Source organism: Xenopus laevis, chromosome 9_10L (assembly GCF_017654675.1).
Source record: "Xenopus laevis strain J_2021 chromosome 9_10L, Xenopus_laevis_v10.1, whole genome shotgun sequence".
Taxonomy (NCBI): domain Eukaryota; kingdom Metazoa; phylum Chordata; class Amphibia; order Anura; family Pipidae; genus Xenopus; species Xenopus laevis.
In genome coordinates, this window is record NC_054387.1 from 61,610,565 (window position 1) to 61,634,428 (window position 23,864).

Sequence of the window (23,864 nt, forward strand, 5' to 3'; positions counted from 1 at the left end):
TGATATATGTGTCTTTTCTCAACCTACCTTGTTATGTTACTCATCCCAAACAGAATACAACCCCTAATTTGCATATGCAAATTATGGTACAGAAAGGTTACAAAGGAAAAAAAAAAATCATGATTTTTTAAGGATTTGGTTCGGCAAGGCACTTGGATTCTTCTGAATCCCAATCCGACTGAAAAAGGCTGAATCGCGGGCCAAATCCCGAACCTGGATTTTGGTGCACACACATTTATTGATTTGAGGACCCTCGTTGTGCCATAAAAATCTAGAAGCTTATAGAATTATAGAAGCTTAAGGAGCAGTCATTTTTAAAGAGCCAATTCTCCCTAGCCAGGAAATTAGTAGATTATGAAGATATTTGTTAAGTCTATTTGTGAGTATCTTAGAAATATTTTAAGATTTTAAGAGAGATTGGTTTGGAATTTTGGCAGAGTTGGGGGTCTCGGTTTGGTTTAAGGATGACAATCAAATTATCCCTTGACATTTCCTTAGTTACTTTTATAGTATAAGTGAAAAATGTGTTCAATAACGTGCGTAGGGCTGGAATAAGTAAGGGAGAGTATATGCTGATGTATTGCCCATTTTATTTCATCTTCCGTGATTACAGTCACTAGCTTTCTGTTGTGCTAACTGCAATAGCAGAAGCTGTCCTTATTTTATAATTTGCTATAGATGTAAAATTATAAGTGGGAGCTTTATTAGTGCCATTGTATAGTTTATCTTAGAATTTTGAGACAGTGTTTATAATTTGGGGGGGGGGGTAATTTAATTGTCCGTATAAAGCCTAATTTCTTTTCATTTAGAGCTCTAACTGACATAGGGGCACATTTACTTAGTATCAAAGTAAAATTCTTCGACTTCAAATATCGAAGCCGAAGGATTTACCGCTATTCGTTCGAACGATCGTAGGATTTTAATCCATCGAACGAACGATTTTCCTTCGATCAAAGAAAGCTAGGAAAGCCTATGGGGACCTTCCCATAGGCTAACATTGATGCTCGGTAGGTTTTAGGTGGCGAAGTAGGTGGTCAAAGTTTTTTTTAAAGAGACAGTACCTCGACTATCAAATGGTCGAATAGTCGAACGATTCAAGCCTCTCATTTGGCCTGGCCAAACCAATTATGAACACTATATAACGGTTAAAAACTTGGCACACGCCAAATTACACTAATGCCTTGCACACATCGGCTTTTTCCAGCCGAGCTGTAGGAATTATTTGTGCCACCGAGGCACTTGGATTTGGTAACTTGGCCGAATCCATTCCCAAGGGTTTGGGGGTTGGGCCGAACCAGACTACAGGATTTGTTGCATCCCTACTTGGAATTAAATTTTCTTTAAGTATGCAAAAAAAACTGTTGTTGTAAGGAAATAGCCTTTAATGGTTTATTTTGATATAGAGAAATCAGTTACTTATTTTACATATCTTGTTTTCAGAACTTGCCATTTGCCCTTCCCTGGCTAGCACATCAGAGGCCCAGGCTTCCAGACTCTTCAGATTGTAAACTCATGTTCAACCCAAACATCACTTATTCTGTAATAGCGATGTGTGGGTCGAACCCACTACCAACCTTAACCCACCCTCTCCCAACACTGTGCCAATAAACCCATGCCTGACCTACCTATGTCTGACGGCATTAGAAAGGTAGGGAGGGCAAGAGTTTATAAAATAAAGCTGCAGGTCAGCAGCAGATGGAGTTAAGCCTGGGGAGTAACAATGGAGGGGACATAGTGAGTGGTTTTGCTGGTGGGGAGGACACTAGGCCAAACCAGCTGGTCATGTGATTTTGGGGATGGCCTCCACATAATTATTCTCTAACCTTTTGTTAATTATTGCAAGCAATTAGTGTAGAGTGTACGAATAACTTGCTGGCACTATTTCAATAGATGATCATAATGGAAGGCCCAGCCCTCATCTTTATTGCTCAGGTTGGAGCACTGCTTCCGTAAGCAAGCCTGGTGTACAGATATCTATGCAAGGGAAAGAAATATGGCTGTGCGGACTCCAAGCTCATAGGAGACAGAATTAATGGCTCCTCTAGAATGAGAATGTAGGCGCTGCAACTTGGATGTGGAGTTTGCAAATCAAACAAGTATCCTCTAAAAAAAAAAAACAGGTGGGCAACAATGAAAGGGTTGGAAAAAGGGTTGGGTACATCGGATTCCTCTGTCAAACCATCAGAATAAGTCATAAGACAAATCGATATACTGATGTTTTATTACCTTCCATGTCTCTTCAAAGCAAAGTGGACGCCTTCTCTCTGAAAGGGAAGCAGCCTCTCTCTTAACTTGTCGGGTAGGTACGATAGCTGGCTATCCACATCTAACGCAGAAGACACATTTTTACATCTCTCTCCCACGCTTGGCATTTTTCTCTCTAGAGTTGAAAAGAGAAATAAACTGTGTGGTTTGAATGATGTAGGAGCCGCTTTGTACAAAAAAACACAGGCTAACTGAAACATCAGGCATTTCCTATTAACTGCTGCAAACTGTATACAAAATAAAAATGATAAAATAGGTTGGGTCAATATTTTTCCCAGAAAAGTGAGTTCAATATATGTGCCTGCTGATTCCTCCCATGACTGGCAGATTTGGTGACCACAAATACACCCCAAACATGCTGAGTAACAAACAGTGCAGGTACAGTATTATGTTTTTGGTAACCAAGGATGAGTAGAGTATAACAGTGCTTTATTAGCAGGCTCTCATGCAGCCATTACACAACAGTAACTTTCACTTTTAAGCTGTCAGGAAATATACATAGTATAAGTCTGGGCACAGTGACATCTACAGGCCATTTGTATAAACACCACATACAGTATGGCTGATCCAGCTGATGAGGAATCAGAGATCCCCATCTACCCACTGCTGCTATTCAGTGACCTGCACAAAAGGCAAAATGCCAATATAATATTCCTTAGTTAACTGGTGAAAATAGAGGTGGTTATTCTTTTCATTTGGCAAAGCAGATTTTAAAAATAAAATGAATTTATAAGCAGGACATACATAAAAATACCATGGCATACTCAGATTTTCCTACAAATTTTTCTCAGTACAGAGGAATACCTAGGCATGTGCTCAGTATTGGCCTATACGAATGCTTATAAAGTTTATGATATTTTTATTTTTTTCAGGATCAGCAACTTTATGGTTTGTAGCCACTGAACTATGTTAACTTTTAGTATGTTAAAGAATGGCTAATTCTAAGCAACTTTTTTTTGTTTTTTTACAGTTTTTGAATTATTTGCCTTCTTTTTCTGACTCTTTCCAACTTTCAAATGAGGATCACTGACTCCATCTAAAAAACAAATGCTCTGTACGGCTACAATGTATTGTTATTGCAACTTTTTATTACTCATCTTTTTATTCAGGGCCTCTCCTATTCATATTCCAGTTTCTTATTCAAATCAATGCATGGTTGCCAGGGTAATTTAGACCCTAGCAACCAGATTAATGAAACTGAAAACTGGAGAGCTGCTGAATAGGGATGGGCGAATTGAACCCTTTTCTCCAAAAATTTGGCAAAATGCATTAAAGACTATTGGCGTCATTTTTTTGACCACGATTAATAAAAAATAAAAACCAATTGAAAATTGTCTCAGAATATCACTCTCTATATCATACAAAAAATAACTCAAAGGTGAACAACCCCTTTAATACAGGAGAATTCTTAAGTTGGTATAGTTCTGTGGTATCTCATTGTGAAGGCAAACTTTGTGGAGTGTTCCTGCAGAACTGTGAGTAACACAAAAGGATACCTATGCTGGAATGTTTTAATGGTATTGCGGTCTGCACTTGTATGCGAGCAAACATAGAGGCTGATTCTGCGAATAATACTTAGGACAGGGGAATGTCTATCCATCTCTCTACAGACTATTATCAAACTTTATAAGCTATTCCAGAACGTTAGTAAAGGGGATGCATATAGGAAAGGCATAAGTATATGTCTAAAAGCAAACTTAGGTGGTCATCTCTGTCAATACTATGCCTGTATAATTTAATTACCAGTGATTTTCATTGGCAACACCACCAGGGGAGATCAGACTTCCCATTGCTCTCCATTAGGCTACACCACACATTATGGGGCAGATGTATCAAGGGTCGAATTGAAAATTCAAATTTCGAGTTTATTATAGTGTAATTCGACTAGGAAATAGTCCTAATTCGATTTGAGTTAAAAAGAATTACAAATTTGAATTTCAAAATTTATCATGTACTGTCCCTCAATTCAAATTCGACAATTCGCCATCTAAAACCTGCTGAATTGGTGTTTTAGCCGATGGGGGACCTCCTACAATCAATTTGGAGTCATTTGGTGGACTTTTAAAAATCACATTTTTTAAAGAAGTTTTTTTTTTTTTTGGTGAAAAAACTGAAACCGAAAAATTTAATTAATTTGAGTTTGCAGGTCGATCCTATTCACCCTAATTTAAAAAAATCTATTTTATAATAAATTTCGATTGGTCTTTTTTTTCCCGAATTTCGAGTTTATGGGAGTTTTTATAAACTCTCATAAACTCTTAATTCGACCCTTTAAGAGAGCAATGCTAGATTGTGGCCAGTACGCCAGAGAACAAAGAAAAATGACACAAAGCTAATTATGCAGTGAGTAAGAAACACCTTGACACAAGCTATGGGACCAAAGCATAAAAGAAAAAAAACTACATTCAACCGTATAATTTCCATTAGAAAAATAAAAGGAAAGACACTGATATATTTTTTTAACTAAATATTGAGCCAAATATATTTGTGTCACTCTGCCCAACATGTCTATCTGCCTGGAAAACGATAAAACCAAGCATTCAAAGCAATTTAGTCTGCTCCATCGCATTGGGATCTTTCCTCTGTTCCTCTTTTCATGACATACCAATCCCCTGCTTAAAGGGGAAGGAAACCTAGTCGGCGCAAACCCCCCACCCCCCCTCCCGTTTGTTGCCCACCCTCCCTCCTCCCCCCTGGACAAATGCCCCTAACTTGTTACTTACCCTTCTGCGCAGGTCCAGTCCAGGGAGTTCACCGACGACATCTTCTTCCACGCGATCTTCTTCCTGCTTTGAACGGCGCATGCGCAGTAGGATCATTTCGCCGGTACGATCTACTGCGCGTGCCTTTTGGCGCATGCGCAGTAGATCCGTACCGGCGAAATGATCCTACTGCGCATGCGCCAAAACGCCGTTCACAGCAGGAAGAAGATCGCGTGGAAGAAGATGTCGTCGGTGAACTCCCTGGACTGGACCTGCGCAGAAGGGTAAGTAACAAGTTAGGGGCATTTGTCCAGCAGGACGGGTAGGCCAGGGGGGAGGAGGGAGGGTGGGCAACAAACGGGAGGGGGGGTAGGGGGTTTGCGCCGACTAGGTTTCCTTCCCCTTTAAGCAGGGGATTGGTATGTCATGAAAAGACAGAAGGGTAAGTAACAAGTTATGGGCATTTGCCCAGCGGGACGGGTAGGCCAGGGGGGAGGAGGGAGGGTGGGCAACAAACGGGAGGGGGGGTGGGGGGTTTGCGCCGACTAGGTTTCCTTCCCCTTTAAGCAGGGGATTGGTATGTCATGAAAAGACAGAAGGGTAAGTAACAAGTTAGGGGCATTTGCCCAGCGGGACGGGTAGGCCAGGGGGGAGGAGGGAGGGTGGGCAACAAACGGGAGTGGGGTTGGGGGGTTTGCGCTGACTAGGTTTCCTTCCCCATTAAGATAACCTGCTACTAACCAGATTAAATAAAGTAGCAAAAAGAACAAATCAGACTATGTTTTGCTCATTAATTTACAGAAAGCAAACATAGGAAAGTTATGTCCGACAAATAGTAGTAGATCTTATTGTTAGCCGATATAAATCGAATCTGTCTGATCGACTAAACAACCAATCACCATGGCACGAAAAATGGCAGGACGATCAACAAACGGTCTGAAAAACAGTACAAACCTTTGTTTTGTACAACTATATCTTTGAGTCTATGGCCAGCTTTACTCTTTTCTTTACTCTTCTCTTAGGAGCAAATTTATCAAAGAGTGAAGTTAGATTTCGCCACAGTCCTCTAGAATGAAATTCCGCCACTCTCCATTCATTTCTATGGGATTTTGAAAGGCGTATTTATCAAAGGATGAACTTTCACCCATTGATAAATATGGAGAGTGGCGGAATTTCAAATGTGTGGAAAACTGTAACTTCACTCTTTGATAAATATACCACTTAGACTGATACCCCCAGCTAAAGCGGATGTTCACCTTTATGTCAATTTTTCTCTTCATTAAATATTAGGGATGCACCGAATCCACTATTTTGGTTTGCCCAACACCAGAATCCTTCACGAAAGATTCGGCTGAATACCGAACCAAATCTGCATATGCAATTTGGGGAGGGAAGAGGAAAACATTTTTTACTTTCTTGTTTTGTGACAAATAGTCACGCAATTTCTCTCCCTGCCCCTAGCTTGCATATGCATATTAGGACTCATTCGGTTCGGCCGAATCAGAATCCTGCTGAAAAAGGCAGAATCCCAAACCGAATCCTGGATTTGGTGCAACCCTATTAAATATACTCTATGGGTTTTTAAATTATTAGAACTATTTACAGTTCTGAAACAGTTGTTTGGTTGATCAACGGTTATGGGTCACCATTATTATTATTTTTAACTACATGGCTTCTGCTATTGGTCTTCCATTCTGACATCCATGTTGTTCTCTTGTTGCTGGGCTAATTAAGCCCTAGCTACCAGCAGCTATAATTCTAAATCTGAAAATTGTAGAACACCAAGATTACTAAACTTAACTTCAAGTGAGCTACCCCTTTAACAGGCTGTCATTGTGCTATTAGAGTTCTCTCCTACAAGATGCAGCTCTCTGCTCTGCCATGAAGCCGCAGTAGGAGGCCCCATTATATTGGACACATTCCTACCGTACATATTTTAGCGGGTGCAGACATAAAACCTGACAGGCAGGGCTATTATGTGTGATTTTTTTTTTTTCAGCAGTGTCTGCAGCACAAGTAAACAATTTCTGCACTGCCATCACTCAGAATATCTAAGTGATCATCAGTAAGTTTCTAGCATGTAAATGGATCACTCTTTTAGCAGATGTTAATACCCTTGTTTAAGTGTTCCTTGCCTGTACTGCATGTTTTATGAATAAATATTGGTAATTTTTGTTCTCAGCTAAAAAAGGTGAACTTCTGAGCAATGAAATCACTTCACTGCCTCCCTTTAAATGGAAACTGTCACTGTGATAAGAAAAATTCTCAAAACTGCACCTGTTGTTTGAAAAATCCATTTCTTTCTCTTTTGTAATGTCATTTTTGAGATACTGGTGAGCTCCATCAAAAAAGATGAAGCTGCAGACAACTCACTCATTCCAAACTATCAGCAATAGATTGTGGTATGCGACAGTTGTTAAATGGGAATATATCGAAGATCGAATTCTAAACAACTTCCCAATATACAATAATTACACATTTCTTAAGGGTTTAGTATGTAAATGTAATTGCTATTGAAAGAAGTACTACTTGTCTGTTCTTTGCTTCTGACTTGTTATGTTTTGGGTAGCCAAGGAAGAGTAGAGAATAACAGTGCTTTATTAGCAGAGTCCTGCAGGCATTACATAACAGTAGCTTTCACTTTTAAGCTGACAGGAAGTATGCACAGTATGTCTTGAGCACAGTGACATCTACAGGCCATTTGCATGAACCCCATATATTCCCCCTATAGTAGGAAAGCATTTGGACAACTATAATAAACAGCAACAATTAAACAGTATGGATTTTAAAACAATATTATACATTCTTCACACATCAAAGTCCTTGAAGGTAGTTTTCTGATTCTCTCAGTACGCCTTATAGGTTCACTTTCTTCATGCCTATTGCAGTTGACATCAGGAGTATGAAAATGTCCTTCATCAAATGGAGCTTCTCCAAAGTCATATCTAACAGGAGCAAGACGACTTCCATTCCATATGCGTCTATCAGACAGTTCATATGTGTATGGTCCTCGCTGGCGTCTCACTTCAAGTGGTGTAGTAAATTTAGATTGTCCTTGTTTCAGTATTCCTGGTTTCTTAATTCTGACTAAAGATCCAGGCTGAAAGTGTACTTCTCTGGCACCACGTTTTCGGTCAGTATAAGCCTTGCATTTGGCTTGTTGACATTTCACAATGTCAGCAGTAGATGATTTTGTAGGCACAGTATTATGTGGAAGTTTGATGTCTTCAACATGTAACTTAGTGTGCATCTGTCTGCCATGTAATAATTCAGCTGGAGATGATTTGGTTGATGCATGGCCCGTTGCTCTGTAGTTATGTAGGAACTCTGTTGTAAATTCTTTCCAAGATTTCCCAGTAGGATTTGCTGTCTGTAGTGCTTCTTTCAGACTTCTGTTGAATCGCTAGATTTCTCCATTTGCTTGTGGGTAATACACTGAAGATTTCCTATGCAAAATATTCCTCTCTCTCAGAAAGGATTCAATCTCATATGAGACAAACTGTGGTCCGTTGTCTGATATTAACTCCTTTGGATTACCTTCTCTGCTGAAGACTGTAGGCAGAAATGTTATTACTGCAGCTGATGTTGTATGGGAAACAAATGCAATTTCAGGCCATTTACTATAATAGTCCATCAAGGTTATAGCAAATCTGCAGTCTATAGGAGCAGCTGTAAAATGACCCACAATATCAATAGCAAGTTTTTCCCATGCTGAATCAGGAAATGGTACTGGTTTGACATCTGGTCTCAACTTAACTTCATGTACAAAGTTCTTTGCACAACCCAGTGAAGTGTTGTTTTGTGGTGAAATTTTAGACACTGGCTGTGTGGCAGGCACTGGTGCTGTAGTAATGAGACCATCAACTAATTGTAGGTTTAATGCAGCAAAGAGATCCCTTCCAAGCATAGCAGTACCCTTATTCACAATGTAAAAGTCACATTTTGCAGTATTTGATTCAAATTGTACAGTCACTGGCAAGCAACCAAGCACAGGGATTGGATCCCTTAAGTAACTGACCAGTTTCCGGGCAGCTGCAACAAGTGGATCTTTTGCAAAATATTTCAAGAAAATATCCTTTGGTAGTATAGAAACAGTTGAACCTGTATCAAGCATCAGGTTAATGGAGTGTCCCTTGTCAGCAGAAGCAGTATTGACACTGACAGTGCTTATAAACTTGTCTGGAATAAATGTACCAGCTTTATCCACACTTAATACTGTAACATTTGTAGTAGTGACTTCATGAACATCTTTAGCAGAACTACGGCAGATCTTAGCAAAATGTCGCAGAAACCTCCCCTTGGTCAGCAGCAATAATGTAATTTTCAAACATACGGATCCAAGCAATAAAAGGTATGGTAGGCTCAACAGGCTTTGGAAGAAAGGGTGCAGGCTGCTGCAGAGGTAGAAAAGCCATCCTTGTCGCCATTTGTTATGTTTTGGGTAGCCGAGGATGAGTAGAGTATAACAGAGCTTTATTAGCAGAGTCCTGCAGGCATTACATAACAGTAACTTTCACTTTTAAGCTGACAGGAAGTATGCACAGTATGTCTTGAGCACAGTTTCATCTACAGGCCATTTGCATGAACACCACATGACTACTGAAATATTTTAGCATGTCTGTTCTCCTCCGGGTCTATTAATAAGCTGCTTTTTGCTACATTATCTCAGGAGTCAGAACAAGGAGCGCACTGATTAGTCAGATAGATAGCAATTTCAATAGCAATTACATTTACAAATAACTTTTAAACTGCTGAAAATAGTGAATGCATATTGGGAAGTTGCTCAGGTAACATTGCATGAAGTGCATTCATCAGTCTGTCTTTCCAAACATTCTCATTCATCACTTTTCTTATTTTTTTTTATCTCCAAACAGTTGCCCTGTATCATCTTTACAGTTGCTTGCTGTCATCTGTGAGCCTGACTTCAACTTTGAAGTTTGACAGTCCAGTTATTTCCACCTACAGAACAACAACAGACTATAAAACTGCCCGCAAAAAAAAGCTACAAAAGACAAGGAAACTTTATTTACAAGGTTAAAAACCGAACTTAAACCATTTCTAAAAATCCTGGTTTACTGAAAATGTTTTATTTTTGATGATTGACAATTCTGTCAGTTCTGTTAAAATGTCACCAAACTATTCTGGTAAATTCTTGATAACAATCGAAATAAAAAGCTTAACACTTCGTGTTATACTTAAAAACAGTCCCCGTCCCCCCATATAGGAGTGAGCAGGACAAGCAGCACCAGAGTCTCACTGTACACATAATAAATAACTTTTATTTCCATTTTAAAATACACTGATGGGTATGAGGAGTAACAGACAATACAATACATACCATACAGACGTTTTAACCTTGTGGTTGGGGCTTGTGCCCAGACCCTGGCCTCTTCTCTAGGTTTACTAGTCCTATACTAAAACATTCCTTCACTTGTTCTAAAACCTCTAACTCTCCCTGCATTGCTAACCCATTAAATCTTATTCACACAAAGCCTTTTTTTTAGCTCTTACCTTCTTGTGAGAGTTCTGAAATGAACAGCTCCTTACTATTGAACTCGCAGGTATTCATGACCTTTTAAAAGAGAACTAAAGCTTAACCAAAGAAAACCAGCCTAAAGCAAACTTTAGCAGGGAAGTTCTGTGCCACCAAACATGTCCCTGTAGCATCCCATCTTCTTTTCTGTCAGTTACTGAGCTTATGGACCGACTCAAAATATACTATACACATAGAATATAAACCTCACAATATAAGAACAGAGATAATTACTACATGGCAGCACAGAAACCAGTGCAATCAGAATTTAATAATCAGCCTAGCAGCATTAGCTTATATTACAGGCAAAACTCATTTTCTGCTTGATAATTTTAAACAACCCCTAAGCTTAGCTTTTCAACAGCGGCTCAGAGCCCACGGAGCATGCGAGTGTCACAGACACTTTCCAAGATGGTGACCCCCTGTGACAAGTTTGAAGTCCTGGACCATTGCTGCTACTGACAAGCTGAAACTTTAGTTCAGTAAATACAATATGGCATTTTAAGCTATATTCATTTTTTACGGTCTAGTTTTCCTTTAAGCACACAATCTTTGGGCCTTTCTACCTTTACTTGGCCCCTCTACACTAACAGCACCTTGACTGTTGCCACTTACTATGGGGACTTCTCTAACAGCTCTTTCCTAAATATAGATTTAAATTAATCTTACCCCACTTTTCCACTATCATGCCATTCAAACATCCATTTTAGCAACAGAAGAAACAGAAGAGGAGTATACTCTGCTCACAATAAGCTATACCATCATACTTTTCAGTCTAAAGGAAACAATATGGCACTTCTGTTCCATATATATATATATATATATATATATATATATATATATATATATATATATATATATATATATATATATATATATATATACACACACAAATATAAATGTATAAATACAATTTCATATGTATAAATACATATATACATATAAGGAATGGTATGGGAACACAATAAGCAATACATTCATACTGTACTGTCTAAGGAAAACAATATGGCACCTCCTACTCATATGTATAAATACAAATATACAGGGAAAAAAAAGTTCTGGGAACACAATGAGCAATATCCTCATACTGTACGGTCAAAGCAGGGAGACAACATGGCTGCTTCCACCCATTTGTATAAATACAAATATTGAGAGTAGAAAATGTGTGAGCACACAGTAAGTAGGGTTGCCACTTTTTGGTCATGGGGGGGACAATCTCAATGACAACATGGGGCAGGGAAATGAGCGGAGCAGGGGCTGGCCACTTTGTATAAGGAGATAGGCGTCAGAGAAGGTGAGGAAAGGGAGGGATTTATAGGGCATTACAAATTTAAAGGCAATTACATTGCACCATATTAATAATTTATAGTGTGACATGGTTATTCTGACACAAACTGCAATTGGTATTAATGTTTTATGATTTTTGAATGATTTAGATTTTTGTTCAGAATCTCTAGTTTGGAATTTCAGCAGCTATTTGATAAAATAAATATAAGTAAATAAAGTAAATAAGAAAATGTAGTAGCAACAAAATTAGTCATAGAGAAGAGTACATTTTTGTTTATTTGTATTTTTGTTACTTGTTCTTAACAACAAATATATTCCTTTTTCTCTGTACTTTTCTCTGTCATCCATTACCCTTACTTACATATCTGTCACCACTAAAGCCACAATAGTTTTAATATGCCTATATTGGCTGGGATGCAGAATATAACTAATTATCCCACAAACTGATGAACTGGACATATGTGTAGTTTTAAGATTTATGTTTACAGGTATGGGATCCATTATCCAGAAAGCTCCAAATTACGAGAAGGCCGTCTAACATAGACTCAATTTTATCCAAATAATCCAAACTTTCACAAATGATTTCTTTTTTTCTCTATAATAATAATAAACAGAACCATGTACTTGATCCCAACTAAAATATGATTAATCCTTAGTGGAATCAAAACTTGCCTTTTGGGTTTAGTTAATGTTTACATGATTTTCTAGTAGACTAAGGTAAGAAGATCAGTTATCTGGAAAACCACAGGTCCCAAGCATTCTGGATATCAGGTCCCATAACTGTCCCATAAGAAATTATTTTTATATTAGAGAAAATCAATGTATGTTTACTGTTCCTTTAACTTTTGGTTATTTCCCATTGCCAAACATTTTTAATGATTATTAACACATGCACATGGTTGCTTCCCAATTAGTTTAAAACCCTTATAAAAAAAAAAACTTGGCAAATAAAGGCCTGCAAGTCTGACATCTGTGGCGGGGGAGTTGTTTGAAGGTTTGTTAAGAGTTTCCATTCAAGATTATATCCTGTAGAATGGCAATATAAGCAGCCAGCAGAATGGATTTATGAAGGAAAGATCACAGTAAACAAAAGTATGTTTGTAATAAATGTGACTATGCTGATACAGGGGGTGGGTGGGAGATCTCAGTTATGAGGAAAGGCTGACCAACTTGGGATTTCTCACTTCACTCGAAGCTTAAAGGGAGAGCTACTTTAGTATATAAATATATACAACCATACATAATCTCTGCCTTATAGTATTCTTAAGCAAAGGGTTTTTTTGTGAGCGACTCAGGTCCCGAATTGGCTGTATTGGCTGTATTGGCAGATACATTATATCAAGTGAGTGCTGAAAGTCTTTTTTTTTTTGGCAAGTAAAATACAAGGCTATCAAAGCTCAGTAAAATTTATGCCTGGGACCTGGGTTTTTCCAGATAAGATATGGAGATCCAAATTCCAGAAAGAAAACTTGAGGTTTGGTGAAGAAGTTTGAGGCCAAACTGGTATACCAGAAGTTGTATACCAATTTGGTATACAACTATTGCAGCACCAAACTGCAAATAAACAGAATATTTTGAAGGGATGGGATATTGAAAAAAACAATGCATGTTCATTCACAGTATAACCAGGCAGAAGTTACCACATTATCTGAAACCCTAATATATCAAGCAACCTTCCTGGCAAGACAAAACATCAAATCCAACATATGAAGCCAGCCAAATTAAGACCATCCTATTCTGGTTAGGAAGAGATGTTTGACAAACTGCCACCTGCAAGAGAAAGTAGCACTTGTCCCAATCAATGTTCACTCTAAGGCTTGATTTTGAGGCCAGTGCACACAACAAATAGTGGGGTGCACAAATAATTTTGTGTGAAAACACTAAATTTTGTTTTAATTCTGACCTGAGAACATCATTTTTAAAACTGTGCAACATAGATTGAAATGCATGCACAAAATAATTTTTTGCAGACATAGCCGAGAAGCAATTAGAGGGAACTTTGGGCCCAAATGCCAAATCAGTTCTTGCAGTCCATGAGCCTAAACTGGAAGTTCAGCCTAAAACTTAGACTCGTTGGCTTATTCTCTCATTATTTTTATGGTATAGATTTTATTACTAAATTACTTTTATCAGAGCACAGGTCACATGACTGAGAGAACCTGGGAAAGTGACAACATATCTAGCCCCATGTCAGAATTAAATACAAAAAAATCTGTTTGCTATCTTGAAAATGGATTACAATACAAGATTCTGTTGGAGGAGCGCTGTTAACTAATACAATTTATAAAAAACATATTTCACATGACAGAATCCCATTTGATTCAGCAAGACTACAGAGCTAAAAAGGCTAGATTTACCCTTTGATATGCGGTTAGTCAAAGCTTTTTCAATGACATTTATACTGTTAAAAATAATCCAAAAAAACTGTCATACGTCTTCTAAAAAGGTAACTATATGATGAGGTTAAAAACTGGGCAATAAATGATAATAGTTTACCTTTAACATTCACTCTGTGCAAATATAGAGTTTCAAGTGCTTGTTCATAATATCAACAAATGATGTTAACCTGCAAAGATGAGTGTGTTCAAAGGGCAGCATTCAGATAAAACTGGGGCCAATTTACATTAGCAATCTGCACCACCTTTGTTTCTCTTCTAAATTAATTCAAAAATAGCTCTGCCAGCTCTACTCTTTTTTATCCACAACATTATAAGTGAATATATTTCCACTAGAAAAAAATAAATTGGTCTCCAGGGATTGTTTTTTTGAAAGATGAATCTATCTTTCCATATTCCATTCCCCAAACGAAATTCAGCAAGGAATTGGAAGATGAATTTTATAATGGACATTATAATCAAATCTTGCTCATTATCATAGTTAGAAAAACACATTTAATAGCTCAGAACCCCAAAGGGATTTTATGGGGACCTGTCCTGCTTTATATGGTTCTAAAAATACTTTATTAAGCCTTGAATGCAAAGATTTCTGTTACATGATGTCAATTGATGATAGCAAAAATATAAAATGGCTTTATGTTAGTGATTGCTTTAACTTTAAAATCATGCTATGACTCATACATAACATTTTTTTATGTTGCACATCCTATTTACCCATTTTTTTTAAACTGTTCCTTTATGTGAAAATAAATCCTCCACAAATGAAAGCAAATAAGTGTTTCTGATCATTTTTTGAGAGGTGAGAGGGGAAACTATAGCCCTGCTTCACTTTTTGACATGACCTCATACAGTTTGAGTTATGAAGAAAAGGTGCATAAGCAATGTTTGTTTTTTACACACACATAAAGGATTACTCAGATTGCAGGGAAGCCATGTTACTAGGGTTGCCACCTCACCCCTTTAAAGGAATAGATCAGTATAAAAATAAAAACTGGGTAAATAGATAGTATGTGCAAAATAAAAAATGTTTCTAATATAGTTAGTTAGGCAAAAATGTAACGTATAAAGGCTGGAGTGACTGGATGTCGAACATAAGAGAACAAAACACTACTTCCCGCTTTTAATTTTTCTTAGTTTCAACTGATTGGTTACCAGGCAGTAACCAATCGGTGACTTGGGGAGGGCTATATGGGTCATAACGGTTGTTTTTGCATCTGAGCTGCAGGCTAAGGATCAATTGCAAACTCACTGAACAGTTATGTCCCATGTGGTCCCCCTTAGGGAGGAACTCCATGGACGATTTTGGAGAGATCCGATGCGCTGATCAAAAACATAGGTGTCAAATCGGATGCGACGGAAATAAGGTAAACGAATGCATTACTTACCTTATTTCTGTCGCATCCAACGTGACACCTGCGTTTTTGTGGAGCGCGTCGGATCGCTCCAAAATAATCCATGGAGTTCCTCCCTTAAAGTCATTGACTAAAGGTGGCCATACACGGAGAGACCCGCTTGTTTGGCGATGTCGCCAAGCGAGCGGATCTCTCTCCGATATGTCCACCTTGAGGTGGGCAATATCGGGCTGATACGATCGTGGGCCCTAGGGCCCAACGATCGGAAACGGGCAGTCGGATCGCGGGACCGCATCAACGAACAGATGCGGCAGCGATCCGACGGGATTTTTAGTCCCATCCGATCGAGATCTGGCTGACTTTCGGCCAGATGTCGATCAGGGGAAGACCGTCGGGGGGGGGGCCCATACACGAGCCAATAAGCTTCCGATTTGGTCTGTCAGCAGCTTTTATTGGCCTGTGTATGGCCACCTTAACTCAGAGTTAGAGAGCCGAGAAGCAGGACATTGTGTTCTGTTCTGTTACACATTCAGTCACTTCAGCCTTTATAGATTACATTTTTGCCTAACTATATTAGAAACATTTTTTATTTTAGACAGGCTGTTAATCCAGTTTTTATTTTCACACTGAACTGTTCCTTTAAAACCGAACACATATGGAATACATAGTCTGCATGGCTAATTAGCAATTCATTTAGATGCACGATGCATGGCTGCACATAAAGCAGTTCAGTCTACAGCGGGTTAGGGTCGGTCCAGGGAAACTCGATTTGCACATCACTAGTTACAACAAAATTTGGCTTAAACTAGAGGCAAAGTAAGAAGAGAGGATTATGATTGGAGAAGCTTCTTGCATACTTCATGTGTTGCACTACATGGTATGGACAGCAGCCTTTTAAACATATTTTAAATGGCTCATAATAATGCTTCAAGATTTTTTTTTTTATCTTAGATGGATTATCTTCTTGCTAAAGTGAGAAAAACTACAACTTATTTATAACTTGGGTTCACTGTCTGTTAGAACTGAAACCTCTCTCTCTGATCTAAAACTTTAGCTTCAAATAAGTAGCAGCCTATAAAAAAGGGCAAATTGATCTTTATATAAAGTTTGAAAAAATAAATTTTTAACTACATATCCTTTCATTCTTACTTCCAAACTGCGATCTGGTTGCTAAGGTATTTAAAACTGATGTGCAAGTCGACTCGAAACCCGTGGTGACTTGCAGGTTTACTGTCGATTGGACAGGTTAAAATTTGGATGTGGGTTAGACTGGGGAAGTACACTCCTCCTCTTCTCCTGACGTTTCCCTGTCTTTAACCAGAGACATGCACATAAGTAGCGGAACAACATGGGTACAGGTTGGACGCAAGTCTTACAATGGCCACATTTTGCAGGTTAGGGTCGGATGCGGGCTGAGTTTTTCCTGAGCAAGAAGAAAGATAACCGGCAGTCGAGTACTGGTAATCTTTCTTCTTGCTTGTTATACTATCCCTCTATCGACTAAATTTAATTGAGAAGCCAGGGTGAACTGGTGGGTTAACAATTGAGTTTTTTCTGACCCACACATCACCAGTACAGTGTATTCAAAAACACAAAAAATGTTTTTTAAAAAAGGCTAATGACAAACCACTGCCAACATCAAACCAAACCATATTTCTCCATCCAGCATCTACATCAGTAAATTAAGGTAATAGCTGGGGCTCTAACACAGATGTTTCATGTATGTGGTTTTGTGCATTGGCTTTTTGACATGTTATGCCACATGGGAACACAAGAGTTAACAGAGAGGCTTCTTGTTCCTGGCCTGCATTCAGCAGTTTACCTTGGTATAACCTATATAGAAAATAATAATCTTGGCTAATTCCTACATTACTGTGCAATGAAATGCATCAAAAAGCCACCGCACAGGGATGCAAATTGAAACATCTGTGTGTTAGGACCCTAAATAGACAGAAGAGGGATATCAACACAGAAATAAGTCTCTCCTATTTATCAGTTGAACACTGGGTTGTCACTGGTAGTATCTGATCACCTCCAACCTTACTCATTCCATCACACTTGATGTTCTTGCTTTCTCTCTATTCCTGCTACTTCCAGTTGCGTCTGCCTCTCCAACCTAGTTGTCCCTCTGCCTCCATCCCACTTGTCTCTTACCCTTTATAATCAGCATTATCCTTAAAGGAACAGTAACACCAAAAAAGGAAAGTGTTTTAAAGTAAAGAAAACATACTGGGGCTCATTTATCAACACTGGGCAAATTTGCCCATGGGCTGTTACCTATAACAACCAATCAGATTGCTGCATTCATTGTTCTTCTTGCAGCTGGCTTTAAAAAGCTGATCACTGATTGGTTGCTATAGGTAACAGCCCATGGGCAAATTTGCCCAGTGTTGATAAATTAGCCCCACTGTGCTTCAGAAACTCTGTTATTGTTTATATAAAAAGACTGCTGTGTGACAATTGTGGCAGCCATTCAATGCTAAAAAAGGAGAAAAGGCACAGAATACACAGCAGATAACAGATAAGCTCAGTAGTATACAAAAGAATTCTTTAGAACGTATCGGTTATCTATTGAGTATCCTGCGCTTGAATGGCTGCCCCCATAGCTACACGGTAGCTTATATATATAGATAGATAGATAGATAGATAGATAGATAGATAGATAGATAGATAGATAGATAGATAGATAGATAGATAGATAGATAGTAGTGTTTCTGAAGCCAACACAGCCATTTTATCAGTGCAGAGCAATAGTACATTATACTTTCGTTATTTTAAAACACTTTCATTTTTTAGTGTTACTGTTCAATTGACTCTTTCCATCAATTATCTCCTACTCTCTCTATACCAACTATCTCCCAGTTTTAGTTGTCCATCTCCCTCCAAGTCTCAGTGTCCTTTCTTTACAAGGGAAGTTCCCCTTGAAATTCAATTTCAGCATGTTATAGGTGCACCAATAATAAGGAACATTAATTGGCCCTCATTATCTTGTATGGTTTTTATTAGCGTTTCTTTTCTGCCTCTTTCTAGTCTGCAACTGAAAGTGCTATCTGGTTTCCAGGGGCAACCAAAAAAATTCACACTGAGGCTTTATTTTTATAGTTTGCAATGATTTTCTTTCTATTTGGACCTCTTCTGCTCTTATTCCTCTCCAACATCCTAACTGCTTCATGGCTGCTAGGGTAATTAAGCTCTAATAACCAGCTAGCAGTTAGAAATTCAAGTCTTAGCACAGCAGAAACAAATGTAAAACATAAATAATGACCAATATTCTTACAGTACTGCTGTTAGGGTTGCCACCTGGCCAATAAAAATGATGGTTGATCCCAATGTTATTAATAGGGAAAAAAGATAAATATATAGTCTGGTATTTTTTCTCAGAAAAGATGGCAACCCTAACTGCTGCCCATATCATCACATGTAACATTTAGTGAACTGACTTTCGCACACCCCAACTCTCCCTCCCCCTATCCTTCTGTCTCAGGTTTTTCCCTTATGTTCAGGCAGCTAGGACTCTTTAAAGGAGTTGTTCACCCTTAAATTAATTTTAGTCAGTGGCGTAACTAGATGTTACTGGGCCCCACAGCAAATTAATTTTAGGGCCCCAAACATATCCAGAGGTTGTCGTGTTTTACCAAAATGTATTGAAATTGTATATGAATTTGAGCCTCATGGGGCCCCCTATACCTCCTGGGCCCCCTGCAGCCGCAGGGTCTGCTTCCTCTATAGTTACGCCCCTGATTTTAGTATGATGTAGAGAGTGATATTCTAAGACAATTTGCAATTGATTATCATGTTTTATTATTGTTTTTGAGTTATTTAGCTTTTTATTCAGCAGCTCTCCAGTTTAAAATGTCAGCGATCTGGTTGTTAGGGTCCAAGTTACCCTAGCAACCATGCATCGATTTGAATAAGAGACTGGACTATGAAATGGAGAGGACCCGAGTAGAAAGATAAATAATAAAAAGTAGCAATAACAATAAATGTGTAGACTTACAGAGCATTTGTTTTAGATGGGGTCAGTGACCCCATTTTAAAGAAGTAAACCTTGTTAAAAAAAAAACCTACTCCCCTACCCTACATAGATAACCCCGGGCAAAAGCCCCTAACTTTTTACTTATGCCTCGGACCAGATTCACGGCATCGGAGTTCACAAGCACCATCATCTTCTTCTTTGGTCTTCATTGGGTCTTCTTCTGGCGCTTCGGAAATTTTCGTGACTTTCGCCACATGCACAGTTGACAAAAACCCGAAGACTGCTCCAACTGCGCATGCACCGATACGGAACTTACTTCCCGATGAAGACCGAAGAGAAGAAGATGGATGCCGTGAACGCTGATGCTGTGAATCTGCACTGAGGGGTAAGTAAAAAGTTAGGCTTGCGGTGAGAGGAGGGAGGGGGTCTATGTAGGGTAGGGGGGTCGGTTTTTTTTTAATAAGGGGTTTACTTCTCCTTTAAAGATGGATAGAGTCAGAAGAAGGTAAATAACTCAAAAACGATAAAAATAAATAAATTAAACAATGAAGACCGGTCGAAAATTTTCTTAGAATTGGCAATTCTATAACCTACTAAAAGTTAACTTAAACCACCCCTTTAACCTCTCGGACCATTTACAGCTCTCCCTGGCCCTGCCATATCTCATTTCTCCAGGACACCCCCGCACAAATTCCCTCGCACCTCCGCCAAGACCATGCCCCTCACTGTGCCCGAGGTACCCACAGACAAGGGCTGACACTCACGTACCGGCCTAGAACCAATTCGCTCTTTCCTCACTGTGTAGCACAGGCTCCTGCAGCAGCGCTGTCACCTAAACAAAGTTCGCGCCCGATGGCCGGAAGTGACGTCAGGAAGAGGGACTCACTGACCTGAGAGAGCGTGACGGGAGTATTGCCCAGTCTGTGGGTCAAGCAACCACCAGGGGGAACAAATTATGAGTGGGGGGGGTATAGTGTCCTCGCTTCCATCTAGGGAGTCAGTGGGGGATTTTATTTGCCTTTTGTGCGTGGGTCAGACTGCCCTGTTGCGTCTGTAAGAGTATGAGGCGACTTGGTGTTGGTGCCCTGTGTTTGAGAGTGTCAAGCAGCCTCCCCATTGGTCCAGCACGGCCCGGTGTAATGCTGTTCTCTATAAGTATGTCATAGTGTCAGGCAGTCTCTCTGTGGGGTCAACACTGAGGAATGGTATCCTGTGTATAAGGGTTTCCTCTGTTTCTCTGATGTCTTTTATTACTTGACAAAGTGCCCTGGGTCCCAAACAAATTACTGGATTAAATATGGGCAATCCCTGATTATACTTTATACCCTTTAATTGAAGTTTTTTTTTTTTAACGACAATCCATATGCCAATATCAACTTTCTCCACTTTTGATAATTTCCCCCAATCAAAGAGGATTATATGCGCTGCAAAAGATCATACATTTTTTCTAGGGTACGCGGCTTCCCCCCTACATTTCCTAACATATGGCACATAAACTATACTGTGGGCTCATGTGTAGGGCATTATAACAACTCTATTTTATTTTATTAAGCTTCCCTGGGCTTGTGTAGTGTAATGTATTTGCTGCAACATATACATCCATTGAAATTTAACTTCCTGCCATATGCAAATTAGGAAACGCTAGCGCAACTTCGCTTTGCTTGCCGCAGTAACACTAGCGCAACTTCGCCAGCGTTCGGCGCCCTCGATGCAACTTTGGATTTTAGTGAATTAGCATTGTCCTGGCGAATCCACGCCTGCCGAATGTGAGCGAAGCTGTCGCTGGCAAATTTTCGGAGGTTAGTGAATTTGCCCCTGTATCTTCTTCTCTTCCCTTGAATAGTGGGGCTGGGAGACCTCCATGCAGCACCAAGCAAAAAATCAAAGCCCTTGTGCATGGTAACTTTTAATGTTTTCACATTGGTACAGTTAATTCATTTGGATGGTTGTGTGAACATTTTCATGAGATTTATTTTATATATTGCAACAGAAACAGAGTTAAATGAGATGTTAATGCTGGCTATACATCTGTAGGCAGTTAAGCCTGTTCTGACTATACTGCCTATACACGTAGATTTCAATTTCAGCAAACGAGCGGATCTCTCCCCGATATGCCCACATTGAGGTGGGCGATAGGCTGATCCAAGTGCTCTAGGGCCCAACGATCGGATCATAATGTAGGCAAAACTGGCAGTTGGATCACAGGACCGCATCAACGAACAGACGCGGCTGTGATCCGACTGGATTTTTAGTTCTGCCCGATTGACATCTGGCCGACTTTCGGCCATATATCGATTGGGGGAGGACTATAAGTATGTCACCAAGGGGGTTAGCATTAAAGGAAAGTTAAACGAAGCAAGATACAGGCCCCCAACCACAGCCTCCACAGACTGATGTTCAGCCAATCAGCTAAACCGACTGATGCTGCACAAGGGTTATGGCCATCTTTCTGTTGTTCTATTTGTTTGGACAGCAGGAAGTGAAGTTCAGATGTGCATCCCATTCACTTCCTCGTCATTTGATACACCTTATTCATGTCTAAATGGTGAACCAACTGCTACACATGATACCAAAAATCATATCAAATTAAATTTTTGTTAGTACGTGTATCACAGATTTTAGTCCTTTATTAGTCAGGGCTAGGATTATAACTGGATCTCATTGTGTATAATAATAATAATGTGCCTGTGCAATCTGTCTCAGGTAATCAGATCAAAGTCAAAGTATGTGCAAATTTGGCGCTGAAGATCATTTCATCATTCATGTGGCCTCCCTTTTGCCTTCATGCAGCAGCTTTTGGAACTGTGGCAGACAATTCTGGGGGTGGGGGCATTGCCCCCCCAGTTCCTATGATAGACATACATTAATGGTTGTCATAGTGTCCAACATAAAGCTGCAGTTTATCTTTGAATTTAGAACTTCATTTTGTAGCAATGCTTCTGTAGGGGGATCAAAGAGCAGGAACAAATGTGCTTCCGCAGAGCTTATGCAAGACATCAACAGGAAGCTTAGGTGAATGCAGTAGCACCCTCTGCAGTAGCAGTACTCCAGCACAGATTCCGGAGAAGCAGGGTGAACTAATTAGTTTAAACAAGAAGTCAAACTTAGCACTAATGTCACATGGGACTGAAACGCATGCCAAATATCAGCCCATACACTGGAATCAGCCCCTTAACTTACCTGCAACCGGATCCATTGCATCAGCCTGTGTACAGGCACGTACAGTGATTTTGCTGCCTAAATGCAAGAGAAAACTGCCACATGTACCTGCACCTGGGTCGATGTATTAGCCTAACAAAGAATTAGGCTAGAAATGTTACCATTTTTTGGACTTCTTTATTGGCCCAGGGTGAACACAGCAGTGAAGATCTGTGCCTTACAAGATGCCCCCAGTAGCTCCCCATCTTTTTTTCTGATACACTCCTGATGTTAGGGACTGTCTCACAATATACATAACATAAAAATTGGCAATATATATTTTGATTTCTTATGACCCCCCCAAAGTATTTTTAACAGCTGTTCAGAGCATGTTGAACAAGTGCAGTGGCAATTTTGAAAGCCTCGATAATTACTGCTATACGGTCGTTGAGCCTCCGAGTTGGTAAAGTAAGTTTAATACATAAAACATAGCCTTTTCAGCCATATTTGCTTTTTTTTGTTCTCATTTAAGAATGGCCTGAATTGGCACTGCCATTGATCCCATAGTGATAAATGAGGATGAGTTTGTTACTGGAAAATTGCAAAATGCCTTAACACCTTTTAAATGTCACAGCAAACTACTACATAGACGTTATTATTATGAAACCATTTATGAGATTTAATTTACAGTCTGTCCAAAAGTATTTTTATGGCTAATGCAGGGCCACATTTAAGCAGTTTTATCATGTTACAGGACTATTTTTTAACACTATAAAAGGATAATCTGTTCCATCTCAGAATTTATGAAGCTAACACAATTTCTCATAGCTGTACATGCAAATGCGGTAGTGCGTGGATATAAGCAATATTGGCGTAAATCATGAACAGGATAATTATATATTGCAGTCTGAAGAAGTATTGCTACTGCCTGTTAGAGTTTGGTGTGATTAAAGGGCAAGTAAACCCCAAAATAAAACGTTTGAGTTACCCAGCAAAGACAGGTCTGTCATTCAGCTGGCTTGTCTTACATTGTATCAACAGTCTGAGGAACCAGGGCAGAGAATAGAAAGGGACAGACAAACACTGCTTTCAGTAGGATAACATATACAAATAATTTAAAAACCATAGAAAAATTGTAATGACTGTATATTACAAAGTTGTAGAATTATGTTTTATTTTATTAGGCAAAATTTATTTTTTGAGTTGACATACCCT

The 23,864-nt window shown here is 39.2% G+C and overlaps 1 protein-coding gene across 1 annotated transcript in view; it reads right to left on the reverse strand.

Annotated features, from left to right (window-relative positions):
* zranb3.L (zinc finger RAN-binding domain containing 3 L homeolog) overlaps positions 1 to 20,512 on the reverse strand; it is a 156,521-nt gene extending 136,009 nt beyond the window's left edge. Inside the window, exons 1-2 of the mRNA XM_018235689.2 lie at positions 20,280 to 20,512; positions 2,227 to 2,380 (exon numbers count right to left, since the gene is read on the reverse strand). Coding sequence (XP_018091178.1) covers positions 2,227 to 2,372 — 146 coding nt within the window. The 5' untranslated portion in view covers positions 2,373 to 2,380; positions 20,280 to 20,512. The remainder of the gene's footprint in view (positions 1 to 2,226; positions 2,381 to 20,279) is intronic.
* Positions 20,513 to 23,864: the final 3,352 nt, after the last annotated feature.